The sequence below is a fragment of the Chanos chanos genome, chromosome 7 (assembly GCF_902362185.1).
Source record: "Chanos chanos chromosome 7, fChaCha1.1, whole genome shotgun sequence".
NCBI lineage: Eukaryota > Metazoa > Chordata > Actinopteri > Gonorynchiformes > Chanidae > Chanos > Chanos chanos.
Genome location: NC_044501.1, coordinates 12,208,191 through 12,226,483, shown reverse-complemented (window position 1 = coordinate 12,226,483; position 18,293 = coordinate 12,208,191). Strand labels below are relative to the sequence as shown.

The 18,293-nt window shown below is 42.7% G+C and overlaps 1 protein-coding gene across 1 annotated transcript in view; it reads left to right on the top strand.

Annotated features, from left to right (window-relative positions):
- The window catches only part of atp11a (ATPase phospholipid transporting 11A), a 28,439-nt gene extending 10,450 nt beyond the window's left edge, over nucleotides 1–17,989 (top strand). The window contains exons 16-30 of the mRNA XM_030778967.1: nucleotides 377–450; nucleotides 715–818; nucleotides 1,755–1,936; nucleotides 4,090–4,341; nucleotides 4,535–4,709; nucleotides 6,363–6,465; nucleotides 6,732–6,877; nucleotides 7,420–7,479; nucleotides 7,917–8,044; nucleotides 9,782–9,917; nucleotides 10,645–10,668; nucleotides 12,577–12,642; nucleotides 12,869–12,972; nucleotides 13,267–13,432; nucleotides 17,681–17,989. Coding sequence (XP_030634827.1) covers nucleotides 377–450; nucleotides 715–818; nucleotides 1,755–1,936; nucleotides 4,090–4,341; nucleotides 4,535–4,709; nucleotides 6,363–6,465; nucleotides 6,732–6,877; nucleotides 7,420–7,479; nucleotides 7,917–8,044; nucleotides 9,782–9,917; nucleotides 10,645–10,668; nucleotides 12,577–12,642; nucleotides 12,869–12,972; nucleotides 13,267–13,432; nucleotides 17,681–17,944 — 1,984 coding nt within the window. The 3' untranslated portion in view covers nucleotides 17,945–17,989. The remainder of the gene's footprint in view (nucleotides 1–376; nucleotides 451–714; nucleotides 819–1,754; nucleotides 1,937–4,089; nucleotides 4,342–4,534; nucleotides 4,710–6,362; nucleotides 6,466–6,731; nucleotides 6,878–7,419; nucleotides 7,480–7,916; nucleotides 8,045–9,781; nucleotides 9,918–10,644; nucleotides 10,669–12,576; nucleotides 12,643–12,868; nucleotides 12,973–13,266; nucleotides 13,433–17,680) is intronic.
- Nucleotides 17,990–18,293: the final 304 nt, after the last annotated feature.

Here is an 18,293-nt window from a genome sequence, read left to right as displayed (position 1 = left end):
CAGATCAACAATGTGTCTGACTTAAGTGGAGAAAAACCATGTTTTTGGGATTATACCACGCGCCCCTGTGACGTCTTCTGTGATCTCTCTACAGAAATAGAGTTGTAGTGAGCTATTCGATCTCTGCTCTAGAACAGCCTCAATAGAGAAATATCACAGATAATCCTACAATTACTGGATGAAATTGTATAAGAGGGCCACCAGTAATGCCACAGACGACAGCTTTATTTGGATTGTATTCACAGACAACCAGAACTGATACTGTGTGTCCACTTACTGAACAAAAGGACAAAGAAGGGTCACACCCCCTGTCTGTATTGTAACCTAGGTAACCAGAATGATTGACAGTCTTGTCTTGTCTCTCTCTTTTATATAGGTTTGAACTGCTGCAGGTGCTGAATTTTGACTCTGTGAGAAGGAGAATGAGTGTGATTGTAAGGTCCAGCACAGGTAAAGGGCTACACGCACCATTGACTCACACACACAGACACACTACCTCACACACACACACACACACACACACACACATATGCACAGCCAGATAGAGCCATATTAGTGTATGTGGGTCACCACTCTGCTGGCATGCTAATCAGTTTATAATGAAGATCTCACACGCTGTCTGTTCTCCCGACGCTAATAACGTCTGACTATCCCCTAACCTGCCCATCCTGTTTTTCTTTTTGTTTATTTTTTGTTCCCCGTTTGTTTGTCCAGGGGAGTATTTCCTGTTCTGTAAAGGAGCAGACTCCTCCATTTTTCCCCGGGTCGTCTCGGGCAAAGTGGAGCAGGTCAGGGCACGTGTGGAGCACAACGCTGTGGTAAGCAAACAAACACGCTTATCGACCAAAATAAAAAAAAAAAACAAACAACAAACTCTCCCAACCATCACACCCTGTCAGGAATGCTCCCCCTGCTCATTCAGTTTTTCAGGTTTGCTCGGCTCAGCGGTGTGTAAACTTTGCGAGAGACCATCTTCACGGGGCAAAAAAGTTATGCGTCTGACTTTAAAGAGTTTGCCAGATGTTTACACTCCTTTAAGAAGTCTGAGGGAAAAAAAACAACAAAACGTAATAGTCATGTACTTTTTTTCCAAACCCCAAATCTCTTTAGGGTCCCCGCTGGAAACTGTCTATAGGGGTTGTGTATAGTAGCTTCAGGCTTATAGCCAGAGTCTGTGTTCTCATCCATTCTTCTCATTGGGGTATTGACATATTTGGGACAGGCCTGTTGCCAAGGGTAGAGTAATTTTGGATTCTTAGTGGTTGCCTCTGGCGCCGGTACTGACCCACAACTGTGGGAGGCATAGAATTCATTCAGCTAGAATGGGTTCACCACCGATGGTACTGTCTAAATCCACGGGGACGGGATAGGGCTCTCAGTACTGTGTGGAGTAGAGCTAACTGAAACCACATCTTGTTCTCTGTAAAAGTCAGTGTTCCGCAGCCTTATTTACATGTTAATATATGCAACATAAAGACTTTAAAAGGTATTCGCTACATAAATGGAACTTAATCAGTCGTGGTTATTCGTCTATAATTACAGCGACTATCTCAACAAAGTCAAATTGCGCTGACAGTCACTTTCCAACGAGTAAAAAGATGGAAAATAAACCTCTGTGATCTGAGACACGCAGATGGACTACGTTACATTTACTTTCAACAGAAAGTAGAAATACATGTTTTCTTTTTAACATGTTCTCTCAGTTTGACTGACACTTTTCACCCCCCCACCCCCACCCCCACCCCCCCATGCAGGAGGGCTTACGGACGCTCTGCGTGGCCTACAAGAGACTGACCCACGAGAACTACGAGGAAGTGTGTCATCGCCTTAACAGCGCTAAGTTAGCCCTCCAGGACAGGGACAAGAAACTAGCCGAGGCTTATGACGTCATCGAGAGAGACTTCATCCTCCTAGGAGCCACGGCGGTGGAGGACAGGTGGGCAGAGCTCTGGGTTTATGTGTCGGTGTTTGTGTGTGTGTCGGAATAGGCTGATCTATAAAAGAATGTGATAAGTATAAGCAATGCGGGGAGGCTTGAACCCCTTGCCTATGCAGCGATTTGTCGTTCAGTTTTAATACCAGTGGTCAAAACAAAAAGAGGCCGTTTATGGAGTCTGAGCCGCGTTCACTCGCTCTACAAGCGGTAAAGGTTATGAACAGTGACTAATTTGCCCTTTTCTTTGCGATGACCCTGGATTCAGACGCAGTATTCTGTAAAACTGGTTTATGGAAAGGGCTGTTGTAAAAATCATTATGCCAATACAACTGAGTTGAATTAATCACAGACCTGTTTAAAAAATATGTGTTAAAAATGCAACTTAGCGCATTTAAGCTGATGATCTTCAACAGGGGATCACCGGGGCTTGAGCGAACTGCTTATCCGACTTAAATAAGCAAGTATCTGCCTGCCAGTATTGTTTTGGAAACATATCAAGTCTTGTGACTGGGGAAAGCACACGTGAGCGTTCAAGGTTTGATCCCCGGCGTTAATTGCTCAGCCAATCAATAGAGCCCATCCGTTAGGCACGGCTGTCGCCGGGTAGCGCCCGGCTAATGTAATTAGAGGTCCACTTAAATCGATCGACGCGGACACGCAGGGGCACCGTGAAGCGTTGTTTGGTTCGACAGCGTTAGAGAACCTGTTAACCCAGATCTCAGCTATAATCAGAGCAGAATAACTACCTTTATTAGAGCAGACCCAGCGAAACAAATTTCCATTACCAGTAGGGATCCCAGTTTTGCTGGCTCGCATATGGCTTGCAGTAGTACTTAATGCTGTGGAGACATGCAAAGGCTCTTGTGTAGGGGTTTAATGGGTGTAATTGAATTTAAGGATGTGACCTGGTAAAACATGAGGTATATTCATACAGTGATACTGGTGTCCTTGCGGAGGATTGTGTCAGAATGTATAACATGTTCTTTAACTGCCCCCTGGTTAGTCTTTCCTTTGATTCAGTTTTTCAAAAGGTCAAATTCCCTGCATTACTATTGGTCAGATTCCATTAAACCTTTACTGCATTCTCAGTTCACTCAGAGACGCCATCAAGAAACGCAACTGTGCAGGTAAATGAGTCTTTAGAAAGATAAAATTTTAATTGGCCGTATTCTATGCCAATTCACGTTTTATGAAGGGAAAAATGTTCCAAGTCCTTCTTTTAATTAAGCGTCGAAACGCCACTGAGTTCAGCCTGACACATCTCTCATTTTCTCATTCAGTCATACTTACAAATGGAACAAGCTGTGTGTGTGTGTGTGTGTGTGTGTGTGTGTGTGCATGTGTATGTGTGCATGTATGTGTATGTTTATGTGTATGTGTGTGTGTGTGTGTGTGTTTGTATGTGTGTATATGTGTTTGTGTGTGTGTGTGCCTGCGTGTGTGTGTGTTTGCGCATGTGTGTGTGAGAGCGAGACAGAGATTTGCCACTGGCAGTAACTGTGGTGCAGTGGGGTACAGTAGTAATTAGCTGGCGCTCTGTGAAGTGAAGAACAGAGGGTTGGTGATTTAAACTGCACTGCAGCTTAATTACAGACCCTGCTGCCCTGTGATGTAAGCCTGCACCAAACCCCTCGCCCCTTCTCACTACACTGCCAGTCTCTCTCTTACTGTCTTAAAGAACATTAGTGTCTCCATTGCTCTCTCTGTACCAACTCTACACAGTTCTCACTGTTTCTGACAGAGGATTATGGGTATTCTGCCTGGCCTTGTTTAATTTTTTTATCTAAACATGTGGTGGAAACAAGCATAATGATTATGTTTGAAATTTTCTGGGAATGGATATAATTTGTCAAAAGAAAAAATTTTAATATTTTACAAATGATCAATATTGTATCAGTTGTTTTACTCTCGCTCACTCTCACTCATCATCTAAGCCGTTTATCCTAATTCGGGTTGCGGGGGATGCTGGAGCCTATCCCAGCATTCATGGGGCGAAAGGCAGGGAAACACCCCGGACAGATTAGTTGTTGTAGTTTTAACTTAAACATTTGCTCATGTCAAAACTTTTAGCACATTATATGTCGGGTGCTTTTTTTTTTAACTGATGAATGTGGCGTGTGTGACGTGACTTAACACCTCGATTATTCTCCCAGGCTTCAGGACAAGGCTGCAGACACCATCGAGTCTCTGCACAAGGCTGGTATGAAAGTATGGGTACTGACTGGGGACAAAATGGAGACGGCGGCGGCTACGTGTTACGCCAGTAAGCTGTTCCACCGTAACACACAGATCCTGGAGCTCACCACCAAACGCACCGAAGAGCAGAGTCTGCACGATGTCCTGTTTGACCTGAGCAGAACTGTCCTCAGACAACAAGGAGGCATGACCAGAGATACCTTCTCAGGGTTAGAGACACACACACACTCACACAGACGTGCACACACAGACACACACACACACACACACACACACTTACACACACACACACTGGTCATTTTTTGGTCATTTTTTGTGTGTATGTGTTTGTGTATGACTGCTTGTTTTTGTTTGTGGTTTGTTTCTGCGTGCGTGTGTGTGTGTGTTTACATCTCTCCACAGCCTCTCAAATGAGTTTCAGGACTACGGGCTGATCATCGATGGTGCCACATTGTCTGCGGTAATGAAACCAGCGCAGGATGACAGTTCGGGAAACTACAAAGAGATTTTCCTGGAGATCTGCCGCAACTGCAGCGCCGTCCTCTGCTGCCGCATGGCGCCCCTCCAAAAAGCACAGGTCTCACCACGCCCCTCCCCCCGTCACTCAAACCTCTGCTGCCGCATGGCTCCCCTCCAAAAAGCACAGGTCTCACGCCGCCCCCCCCCCCCCCCCCCCCCCCCCCCCACCCCCCCCCCCCCCGTCACTCAACACCTCCTATCACTCAACACCTCCGAGTTCTTAACAATGCACCTCAAATCACCTCCTGCGAGACCTTTCATTTCAAACCAGCGGACAGGTCAGGTCAGGAAGACGGTTTAGGGCAGTGGAAATAGGATGTACTCAGTGCACTAAACGGTGTGTTGAATTGCTAGGTAAATGAATGCAAAAGTGAACAAAGCCATTAAGGTTTCGACAAGCGGAACTTCTCCCTGCCGATTTATGAAAGCGCATATCACCAGTCAAAGTCGCCAGACATTTTGCCTCATTGGCCGTACTTTCATTCATGACCACATCTGCTACAGAGTGACTCACTGCACTCTGAAGTCTGCTTTTCCCTCTAAACAGGAAACTTGTCACTTTTCCTCTGCTTCTCTTTCCTCTTGTCTTCTCTTGTCATGTCAGAACAGACTGACCCTTGACCAATTAATGGACCGACAGTACCTTCCGCCAGACTCCTTCAGAGATCATCCTCTTGCAGTTTCCCCCTCTCTCTCTCTCTCTCTCTCTCTCTCTTTGGGAGCTGCCTTTGCTTCACATACCACCTGTCACCCAAAAGTTCCAGCCAGTTCTTTGAAGAGCTATATTCAGCTCTCCCATGACATGACACTGTCAGAATCTCTTTGCTCTGAGAGACCGATCTTTCCATTGCTCATTTTCAGCCGGCTGTACCTGTCAGTTACGGGACCGAATTGACGGGTTCCCCCCCCTAGGGGAACCGGGCCCGGTGGAAACGGGGAGTAGGGAAAATTTGAAGGTGGTAGAGAGATAGAGCTGCCAAAGAGTCCACGTCGGGGGAATGGTTCGGTTTTCCGAGGGTTTTGTTTTCAAGGACTCTCGGCCAGCCATTCCATGGCTTAATGAGAGGAGAGCTGTTTGCTCACTGTGACAGATAGTGCGCCCTCTGGTCCGTTCAGGCAGAAAAAAGAAAGCCTTGAAAGAAGAAAACCTGGCTCACTCTAGAAGATTCCCCAATCGGACACACAGAAGAATGACTAATACGAAATCGAAGTAAAATGGTAGCAGTCAGAAGGTCACACGGTAGTCTACCACAGAAAAAGAGATTTGTTTTTCATTACAGTGTACCTATCCAAGAAAGATTATGACCACAGACCCTCATTATTTGAACATCAGGCCTTATGATAGAAAGCAAGCTCTAATTAGTTCCTCATGGAGTAGGGGCCTGCAGTACTTAAAGATGGTTAAAGCAAATTTGTTTCAGACTGGTGATGGATTTCACTATGTAATGAGTATGTTCAAAATCTTTTAAAACTACTGCAAGAACAACACTGTGATATCGGTTGTTAAAATGTCTTACAAAATAATCAACACCAACAACAACAGCAATAAACAGAGTCAGCAGAGGTGCGGTAGGGTCAACACATGAGATTATCGTTATGAAAGTTCTCCTGGTGTCCTAACACACACACAAACATCTCTAACTGATTCATTTTAATCTGAGATTGCCGTTTTGATGGTTTTGGCCCGCCCTGTCCTGTGTTGTTCTCTCAGATTGTTAAGATGATCAAAGCCTCAAAAGAACACCCCATCACTTTAGCCATCGGGGACGGAGCCAATGACGTCAGCATGATCCTAGAGGCTCATGTGGGCATAGGTAAGTGTGTGGCCCGGCCTCGTCTGCCAACCCAATCACCTCGTCTCACCTTGTTTTAATCACGCCACCTTGTTAGAAGATCCCCCCCATAGCAACATGATATGAAAATGAGAGATTAGATCAGAAAATGAACTGTTTGGAGAGATTTGGCGCACTCTTCAATTTTGGTTTTTCCTCCACGCTGCACTACAACACTACCCTTTACATTCAGGCTGTTTCAACACACGCAGTTCAAACTAACCAGAGACGCCCATGTTGTTTTCTAGGGATTATGGGTAAAGAGGGTCGTCAGGCGGCACGAAACAGCGACTATGCAATCCCAAAGTTCAAACATTTGAAGAAGATGCTGCTAGTCCATGGACATTATTACTATATCAGAATAGCAGAGCTGGTGCAATACTTCTTCTACAAGGTAGAGCACGAGGATTTTTTTACTTTCGTTTTTAAAGAGTCAAAGAGTCCTGGCTCTCAGACAGATATTGTCAGTCTGCTTGGTATTCTAACTGCACCACTGCACAACTTTGTGGCAGGTGTGCAACAGACAAAGACCACGTGTAATGTGAATATGATATAATATGATCTTACTACATTGTAGTTACTGTTGTCTAACAAACACATTAATGTGTTTGACCTTAAATTTCCAGGGAGACAAAAGAGATTGTTGAGCTTTGAGGACAGCATAATTGATTCTGTTAAAATGTTGAAATGATTATTTTATTGTTTCATATTATTATTACTATTATTATTATTATTATTATTATTATCATGTTCCGTTAACTTTGCAAAGGCTATGTGGGTCTGGATTCTGGTTGGCCTCTAACTGCACAAGAGCAAGAGTGAAGTGGGTTTTACACCACAGGGACGTACACTCACTGGCCAGTGCTTTGTTTGTGAGGGTCTGCAAGGACATATCAGATTTTCCCTCCCTCATCTTTCTTTTTTCTCCACTCTCAGAATGTCTGCTTCATCTTCCCTCAATTCCTCTACCAGTTCTTCTGTGGCTTCTCCCAACAGGTATTTACCCACTCTCCTCACACGTGAGCAAGACTGGCAGACTCACCACTGTTAAAAGGCCACCTAATTACATGTAGACACCGTTATTGAACGAGTTTATGTGTTTGCAATTGTATGTTAATGTTTTGCCTGTAGAGGTGTGACGTTCAGTACAAAAGTTAAAGAGACACAGGAGACACATCTTGGGTTTTATAAAGAGTTCAGTTCTTCTGTGTGGTGATTAACTTCAGAACTGACAGCCTGCAATGGGAGATTATCTGTCCTGGACAAGAGATTACCTTGTTCAGTTCATTTCGTAATCTGAATCCAGTCATGCTGTGTTCATTTTGATTTGAGTATTGAATACCACTTGGTCTGTTAACTTCAGCTGACGTTTTTTTGCTCTCTCTCCCTCTCACACTCTCTCTCTCTCTCTCTCTCTCTTTCTCTTTCTGTAGCCATTGTATGACACGGCATATCTCACTCTGTACAATATCAGCTTCACCTCCCTGCCCATCCTACTCTACAGCCTTATAGAACAGCACATTAACATGGACATCCTGAAGAGAGACCCATCCCTCTACAGGTGAGCCCTCACTGTTTATCCCCAGCACACACACACACACGCACGCGCGCGCCACAATCCTTCAATAAGTATCACCTCACCGCCTGGCTCAGTTTACTGACCTGCTTTCGTGCGGGGGGCGGGGGATGGGATGGACACAAGCGCTACTCCCTCCTCCGCCACGTGCCGGTGCAGTTTTTGGATGGCACGTTCAGTCTGACACCCCCCCCCCCCCCCCCCTCTCTCTCTCCCTCTCTCCCTCCCTCCCCCTCCACCACCACCACCCCTCTTGAGCCAAGTATAAATATCCATCCAATAGACTGTCTATTTTTAACACACTGCCCTCCTTTTTGAAAGAGAAAGTGATAGCACCATTCTCTCTCTCACTCTCACTCTCTCTCTCTCTCGCTCTCTCTCTCTCATACATACACACACACACACACCCACACACACACACTCTCTCTCTCTTTGCTCTGAAATGGATCAGAGGGGGACAGTAGGATTCGGGGGGAGGGGGGGGCGGGGGCAGATGGACGGGCCTTAAAATGGCCCTCAGACGTGGCTGAGGCTGAATCTGACAGTCTGATAGCAGAGGGCTGTCAGTAAAGATTTATTAGTGCCTCTTGCTTCCACCACCTGGGCGGTGAGCTCTGGACACTCTGTCATACGCAAAGTCGCTTTAAGTGTCAATTATAAACCTCTGTCAAGACATTCAATGTCATTGTATAATTATTGACTGTATCATACTGTTTATACATGCATTAAGTCTGTTACATTAGTAATACAAAACTAAGACAGTTTTTCAGTTGTTTTTTTGTCTTTTTTGGAAAGCTCAGTTTCATATCTCTATTTTCTCTGTTACAAATAAAATAATTACGTCTTCCTCTCCCAGACGCTGCTGACTGCTTCTCCTCTCCCTCAGACAGAAGGCATTAGATAATCGTATTAACTGACTTGCAGTGCTAGCATCTCACTTCCCAGGTGTGCCTCGCTTTATCTTAGAGTCGCGTCTGGTCTGGCTAGCCTGCGACGCTTTTCAAATAAGCCAACAATTCCATCATCTTTTTGGAGGCCGCCGACAACGAATTCTTTTGTCAACAAATTCAGTTTTATCCCTAAGCATAAAGTTTTCGGTCAAACCGCAAGCTTGGTCGTAAAAATGACCTAGTTCAGTTCAGCTTGTGTAACATAGTTTCCTGTCCCGTGAATTTGCACAGAAATAATCTTGCATCACAAGCTTTCTCTATTTAGGCTCTCGCTTACCTAAAGATCAATATACGATTTTCCTCTTGCCTCGTGGATGTAATTGCGCACAAACTCTATCCTTTTTCACGGAAGAGAGAAACGAGACCGGCTATTGGCCTCTTTTGGATCGTTCTGCCCTGAACTGTAGTGCCCAGTTAACTACTTAATCAATCTGACTCAACTCGTCTGCCGCTTGGGAATTCCAGCCAAAAAAAGGTTTCCTCTCCTATAACTGCCTATTGCATTCTCCATTATTAATGCAAAAGGGCAAAATACTTGTTCAAACAGATGCAAAGATAGTGACGTTGGAGTCTAAACCACTGGAATGTTCATGTGGATTTACACAGAGTCATATGTTGAGCTGATGATAGATGCTATTTTAGTGGTGTTTTTTTTAAAAGGTCTATGATTTAAGGGTAAGACTTTATAAAGTACGTGCAGTCATCTTCAGACGTTTGTGTATTATTTGAAAGACAGAGGAAAAAAAACATTATTTCCCTGGTTCCTCCACAGAGACATTGCCAAGAATTCCCTCCTACGCTGGCCGATTTTCATCTACTGGACGTTTTTGGGGGTCTTTGATGCGATGGTCTTCTTCTTTGGTGCTTTCTTTCTCTTCGACAACACTACCTTCACTAGCAACGGACAGGTAACACGACAATCACCGTGGCAACCAAGCTAGATCCAAGCCTTTCTGTGTTACGATGTGTGCTATATTCTTACTCACAAAGTTCCGTATGTATGTATGTATGTATTTCTCTTTATTTTCCCATCTAATGAGAGATTTTTCATGCTGTGTGGATGTCTATGCTTGCTGATGAATTGGTGCTGTTTTTTTGTTGTTAGTTTCTTTGTTTGTTTGTGTGTTTTTTTTTTGTTTTGTTTTTTTGGTATAACGCTGATGGAATTCCTTGCCTGTTTTTTTGTGGTTAACTTAGGGATGAAAAAAAAAAAAAAGCCAACAAAACTCACTTTTCTGTCTCCCCCTTTGCATATGTAAAGACAAAGAAAAAAAAAATCATTACAGAGGCTTTTCCATTCATATCTATGACACGAGAGCATGCCAGGTTACAGACATCTTTTTTCTGTGCCATTGAGTTATATCATATTAACCTTTTTGGATTGCTTTTTTGCTTGTTTGGTTACTTTTTTAGTTATAACATCCTAATTTTTCTTTACTTTCTTGCCCCCTCCTCCCCCCACTCCCGATTGTTTGTTTGTTTGTTTGTTTGTTTTTTTATTTATTTATTTTCTTTCTTTCTTTCTTTTTTCCTCTTTCTTCTTCTCTTCTTCCTCCTCTACTTCTACCTCTCCTCTTTATATTTTTTTTTTCTTTCTTTTCGCTCTATCTGTTTTGCTTCTCTTCCTTTCCTCAGCTAATGACCACCAACACACAGATGGTAAGCCTTTCCCTATCTGTCTCTCATCCTGTTTTAGTTTTAGTTTGACTGTTTCCCCCTCCCTTCCTCTTCCTCCTCCTCCTCCTCCTCCTCCTCCTCCTCTCACCCCACCCACTTCACATCTCCTCCCCCTTCCACATTGCGTAAACCGCCTGTTATAACATACGTAGGTCATGAACGGCGCTCCTTAGACCACCCCCTCACGGCCTGTCATAGGCTGAGGTGTCCATAGGTAGACCACTCCTCTCATGTCCCCGCCCCCTTCCACCCCCCCCGTCTCATCGTGTAGAACCACGTAATCTAGGACTACATGTTGTTGTCTTGTGTGTTCAGTGCGAACTGTGGTTTGCTACGCACCCCGGGAAGAGACGGTGCCATATTCATCCCGTAGGTCGTAGGACGCTCATGTCTTTTTTTTTTTTTTTTTTTCTCAAACTACAAGGGCTAATGAACACTGAAAAACTGTGAGAGCGCCTCACAGTCTTTAGTAAATGGATATACAGAGAGACGAAAGTGTCAGAATTTCTCTTGCGTATCTGTTCTCACTGACATTCCCGTGAGTAGATGCGTCTACGTAGACGGGGTCTTATTTGCCCAAAGGGCAGCACATGCACACGTATCCGAGGTCATTTAATCGTGTCCAGATATCCATCGTTCGCTGCGTTAGGTATTATTTTAGCTTGAATACGATGGTTTGATAGCCTATCCAATTCGTGTATTTTACCTGCCTATCTTTTTATTTCGATGACATTATTTTTTTTGCGATTCATTCGCCCTTGCAGTGGATTTTCAAACTAAAATTTATTTCGATGGTTCGCAATGGTAAGTTGACAGTTTTTTGTGTTTTTTTTTATTTAAAGCATTTACTGACATTTGTTGTTTGTCATGCTTTCTTATTTATTTATTTATTTATTTATTTACCTTTTTTTTTTTTTTTTTGGTATTAGCATTACATTTTGACATCAAAACCATGTTGTATGCAAACACACACACGGAGTCTTTGCAGTGGATTTGACTGTGTTTGTTTTGCTGTGACTGTGTTGTCCATCACAGTGACCCCGTGTGTTTTAAAGGGTGCGGCGTGAGCTCTAACTGCCATCAAATGCTTCTCCTGTTTGTGTTGTTGTGTGTGTGTTTTTTGGGGGGTTTTTTTCATGTTGTTTTGGTATGAGTCATTGTGGAAGAGCACAATTACAGTGCATTAAAGAAGCTTCCGGAACACGTTTATTGTGTTCACAAACTCAGCAGGGAGCAGTATAGTAAACAGAGGGGCCTACCAGTTGGCAGGGAACAGGGACGTCGTTGTATGGGACCAGAGAGTCACATTCAAAACCATAATGGCATTTTAAGGATATCTTTTGTTCGCTACACAATGTAGTTATGATGCTTTTAGTATTGAAATATTGAATTGTTATGTTACCTCTAGAGTCTCCTCAATCGCATTTAAAGTATCATTGGAAATGAAAAATGGAGACATTTCGGGAGCCGTTTAGTAAAACTCAGAAACTCATCTCGAAACTTGATATCTCTTAAACTATCAAATCATTTATATGGAAAATGAATTACAGTTGGTAATAATTACGTATTATTGCATATTACATGCTGATTAAATACATGAGTGTGTTAAAAGCAGTTAAACCAATAATTAATAGAATTAATTATTTGATGACATCAGTAATTACTGAGCGCTTGCTTTCATAATATGTAAAAGCTTAAATGTGCCCAAAAAAAAAAAAAGTCATTTAAATAGGGAAAAAAATATGTTTGAGGCCATATGTGGAACTGCTCTCTAAATAGCCAGTGGATGAGAGAGATCTAGAAAGGAACTGAGTAGAGTTTTAACTTGTCCAATCAGAAACTTCCCGCACGCTGACTCTCTCATAACGACGCATCTTCTCTCTGTTACAGATGTTTGGCAATTGGACGTTTGGCACTTTGGTCTTCACAGTCCTGGTGTTTACTGTCACGTTAAAGGTAAAACCCACTGTCTTCCTTAAGGTAGTAACATGTCTCTTTATTGTTTCCTCACAGGGGAATTCAAAGCCTGTCTCCTGGTTGTGTTTGTTCGCTGTTTCGTAAGAACGTAAAGTGCCGTCTTTGATTTAATGCTGTTTGACGGGCCAATTTTCTGCTATATCTTCCTATTTCACCCTTGTGGTTGTCTTTCTTTTTTTTTTGTTGTTGTTGTTCTCTGTTTCAGCTCGCCCTTGACACACACTACTGGACATGGATCAACCACTTTGTCATCTGGGGGTCACTGCTCTTTTACGTTATTTTCTCTCTCTTATGGGGAGGAATCATTTGGTACGTTCCTGCCTGTGTTAGGACCATAACCAAATGAGTAAAAACATAATCAGTTTACAGGACAGACAGATGCAGACACACACACAAACACACACACAAGGATACACACAGACAGATGCATGGATACATACAGAAATAAAAAACACACAGATGAGCAGACAGAGAACAGATTACCACAGACAGGCAGACAGACAGAGAGACATGCAGATAGATAACAGGTGGCAAATATGTGACAAGCATTTATTATTTCTTTCTCTCTCTCTCTCTCTCTCTCTCTCTGGCTCTCTCTTTCAGGCCTTTCCTGAACTACCAGAGGATGTACTATGTCTTCATGCAGATGCTGTCCAGTGGGCCCGCCTGGCTCAGTATCATTCTGTTGATAGTGGTCAGTCTTTTGCCTGACGTGGTGAAGAAGGTCCTCTTCAGAGCACTGTGGCCCACCACTACTGAACGCATCCAGGTCAGAGACGCTCACTGCTGTTTAACACTCAACCTCTTCACTTCTTATCAGTCTCTAATTTACTTACCCTTAACTCCAGACACCGGGTGGAACTGATTTCTGTCTGTGTGTCATATTCAGTCTTATTATATTAACTTTTTATATGAATTCACTGTTTTAATGGTATGAGCCATTGGAGCTTTCATCAAATTTAATATGAAATTTCTACAAATAGAAGATAATGCAGATTTTACCTGGTATTTATTTTGGATGAAATGCCATCTCATTTACTTGGGGATTATGTCAGCGTATTTGCATTGTCAGAGGAGTGTTGATTTAGGCCTATTCTCTATGTTTTTTTTTTTTTTTTTATGTAAGTCACTTTGGACAAAAACAGCTGTCAAATTGCGAAATGTAAATATAAATGTTCGCTCTACACTGTATTGCTTCAATTAACACATTGGTCTGTAGATTTATGTTTGCTTTGGATCGGTTCGAGGTGTTCTAGAAGTAAGTAATATGCGTGTGGATTTCAGGGGTCCATTTTTCCTGTAGTGTTACCTAAAAAGTGGGCCAGTTCTACTTTCTTTCCCGGTCAAATATTCATCCCTCTATCTGCTCACGATGAAACAGCATCTAGAACACAGATACACTGCTACTAACATTACAGTCTTATCACGCCATTTCATTGTCAGTACTTAATTTCAGGTGATATCGCTGGTTTAAGAAAATGATCCCTATAACTCATGGAAAAAAACAAAAAAAAAAGAATGTCCCTGAGGAGTATGTGTTTTTGTGTTCACTAATGCTGGTGAAACTTTCTCCAAACTGAGCCTTTGTGTGACGTGTGCCGTGTCTCTTCTGTTATTTTATTCTAAACGCTTAAACTTTTGAGGGTGTTTTCCATACTTTGTGGTTACATCACTTAAAAGCGCTAAAACTTTCTACCTATAGTCTTTTAAATTGTCTCTATTAATATGGCTACGGTAGTTGTATGAGAAACTAACAGGCCTGTAGCGTGTTTTGGGTTAATTCTCTATTTCTAAAATGACTGGTTTAGTTACATAAAAATAACCTTTTTTTTTTTTTTTTTTTAATACCAGTGCTATAATGACTAGCATCACTGTTAACCCTTTAATACCTTTTGTCTTCTCCCTCTCCCTTTCTTCTCCTCTCCTCTCCTCTCCTCTCTCTCCCTCCCCTCTCTTCCCTGTCTCCTTCTGATGCTTAACGGCATCTCTGAACTTTCCTGGCGTCTTTAACCCCGTGACCTGTGACTCTGTCTGCGACGGTAGACAAAGCACAAGTGCCTTACTGCAGAGCAGTCTACTATATTTATGCTCTCTCAGACCTCCAGCAATATCAGTTTCTAACTGAGCACGGAGGTGACTTTACTCTACTATCTCTGCATGTCTGGTTCTCTGTGTGTGTGTGTGTGTGTGTGTGTCTGTGTGTTTGTATCTGAGAACAAGTCACATCATGGTATTCTTGACCTTTCCTTTTAATTCTCTGATTCTCTCTTATTATCAAGAAAATATAGGCCAGTTTAACCGTAATATTTCATATTATTGTGTTTAAAGAATTATTGAATTCTTTGATTCCAAGTTATTCAAGTATTTAAATACTTGAGTGTGTAGAATATAAATAGGATATGAATATTCACGTTTGTCTTACGAGTGAAGATCTAAACGCAAGATTGTCTGAAATAGTTGAGCTATGGGAGAGCTCTTAGGACAGGTTATCTCCCAGTATTCCCAGTTTGAAGCCCCAGTGTTGATAAGGAGAAGGCGAGTGGTGCTAAGGTGTGTGACTTGTTCTTGTTCAGTTCCTGTGACTGATCACTGCACACTTCACGCTGTGTCTGTCTGTGACTGCATGCTAGTGCCTGCCTGTGTCTAACCAAACAGCTCAGGATCTTTTCTGTATGTACACGTACGATTTATGCAGTTGTTTGTAATAGTCAATAGAACATCATTCACTTTTGCCTCAGTCAGTCACCATAGAGAATACTTAAGAACTCCAGGGGGAAATTGTGTTGCATTCTAGTAAAAAGAAAATGTTGTCAGTGTTTTTGTTTTGTTTTGTTTTGTTTTGTTTTGTTTTGTTTTGTTTTGTTTTGTTTTTTGTTTTGGTTTGGTTTTAAAATGTGGTTTATTCCCTTTTGTTTAACTGCATTACTTTTTCATTTTATCCTTTGACTTCAGTCACTAACAAAAAAAACCAAAACATCCCATCCTCTCCTCAGCTCTGAACTTTGGAGCTTATCCTTTGAGTATTAGGTCTCATTGAATTATCGTTGGATTATGGATTACGAATGCAAACTTTTTGAATTATCATTGGATTATGGATTATGAATGAAAACTTTTGAGGATTCTGGTCTTCTCTCTGTGTTATTTCCTATTTCATCTGTAAGTCTGTCAGGTGAAACAAATTAGACCAGTATCCCATTGTGATTTTTGCAGTGTTTAACAACAAGAATTATACGAAGATTATGATTTTAGTGTGAATAAACTAAAAAAAAACTTCAGATACAATTCTAATGAAGAACTGATCTTGCTCTATTTATGGCCACATCATCCTCTTTTGGAAGCCACCTGATCCTAGTACTTCAATCCTATTGGACCATGAAGGTGTCTCTCAGTGTATTCTAAAAAAAATTGATTGGCTGTTTGGGAGCATTTAAGGGTCTGTCTGTTTTCAACGATCGCAAACTACCAGACAGCCGTTGCTAACCGTATTCTCTACGAGATGCTACCAGGTCATAAACATGGTCATGTGTGTTTGTTAGTCTGAGTGTGTGAATGTGTGTGTCATGCCATTTACAGAGAATGAGGGCGGATAAGGCCTTTGAAAGAGTGTTAACTTACAGCCACGATTCTCTGCTTGACGGAGCTCAGTCTACGACAGAGGCCTAGCTGGATGACGGTAAAAAAAAAAAAAAAGAGTGAATAAGAGTGAGACCGAGGGCAGCAGCAGTAGTCTGTGGTTTGGTTTGGTTTGGTTTGCAGTGGATTCTCATGCTTCTGGTGTGGGAGCTCTGGGGAATGTTTAAAATGGAGAGTGGAACACTAATACACACACACACACACACACACACCCACCCCATAATGTTTGTTTGTTTGTTTGTTTGTTTTTCATTTTAACAAGTGGTTCTATGTTCATATGTGCCCATTACAGCCAAAGTATATGAGTGTAAACCACTAAATAAAAGACTGTGCGGTCTCATATGTTGCTTTTATGATCACTTTAAACCATTTTAAGAAAAGTCCTCAATTACCAGATCAATTCTTTCTTTAAAGTACACTCAGAGAACAACATGCAGATCTGAGCCAGGCAGAACTAACAGGGCCAATACATAACCAAAAGACTTCAACAAAGTCATACCGCATAGGTGAAAGACAAAGAACACACTGACCTCTAGTGGTCAGAGATGATACTGCGTCACAGCCATAGCAAACCAGTTCAGAGAGAGTGGAAGGGGGCATATGCCTCACTGAAGGACAGTTATTTAATTAAAGAGGAATGCCTGACTGTGTTGCACGAGTAGCATTCCTGACTGGCTTAACAGCATTCAAATACAACATCCTCACTCACTTCAACCAGAACTTTCTCCCTTAGCTTTTGTCTTTCTCACTCGTGACCTAAGTCCACTCTCTCTTTCTCTCTCTCTCTCTCTCTCTCTCTCTCTCTCTCTCTCTCTTTCTCTCTTCCTCTGTCCTTTGTTTAGCAGCGTAGTTGAAACCAAGCACAACTGAATAACTTTGAATTTTGTCAGCCTATGTGATTAGATGTTCCATTAAGTTACATTTTTTTTTTTTCAAAGATGAACAAATTCGGAACAAACTTCAGATTTCAAAGATGAAATACTGAAGACAGATTGACCCAAAATCCTTGCACATATGAGGTTTCGGTGTCGTGATTCAAGCTGGGGTATTGTAGTGACCTGTATACTTAAATTTGGGTCAGCAGTGGTCACGTTTGCACTTTCTGAGACCGGACAGTCTTACTCATACACACCTCCTAAACACCTGCATGCTGGTTCATTTTACAGCATTTTACACTCTGACCCGTGCTCTTCTGCTGTCTTAACACATGGGATGCCTCACTCATTTTGGTTTAGTTTTTGGGTTATTTGATGGTCTTGCGTGGTGGTCAGATGTTTGCACTGTTTGAGTGTTCGACTGGGATATTTTTACATGCCTCACACACATCTCTCTCTCTCTCTCTCTCTCTCTCTCTCTCTCTCTCTCCTTTCTCTTCCCTTTCTAGAACGCTGACAAACTCTATAAGGGCCACCTGTCGGAGTTCACCCCCTTGTCCTCACTGCATGCTCCGCCCACTCGCAAACGGGACGAGACCGGCCAGAACCACGTCCACAGAAGGTCTGAGTCACCTCCTAAAAAAGTGATGTACGCTCACCTGAACAGCGGCCCCGACTACTGCACCTTCCGCTCCTTCATTCGATTCGAAAACCCACGTCTGTCTGGGGCCGGTTATGCTTACACTGCGCCCGGACCCGAGACCTCTGTCTGACACTGATTAGGCCGTTTAGGCACCTTGAACTTGTACCCGCACACACGCGCGCACAAACACACACACACACACACACACACACACACACACACACCTCTGTCTGACTCTGATTAGGCTGTTTAGGCACCTTGAACCTGTACACACGCACACACATGCACACACACACACACACACTTCTGTCTCAAATTACATGCATCCAAATGCAGCATGAGAAAGTACTGACGTTTGCTGTGCCCCTGAGAGAACACCCACTGCTGTGTCTTTTCTGATGGAGTGCAGCAAGTTAAGACCACTCCACAGGAGACGTGTGACACACTTAGTGTTAAGACCACTCCACAGGAAAAGTGTG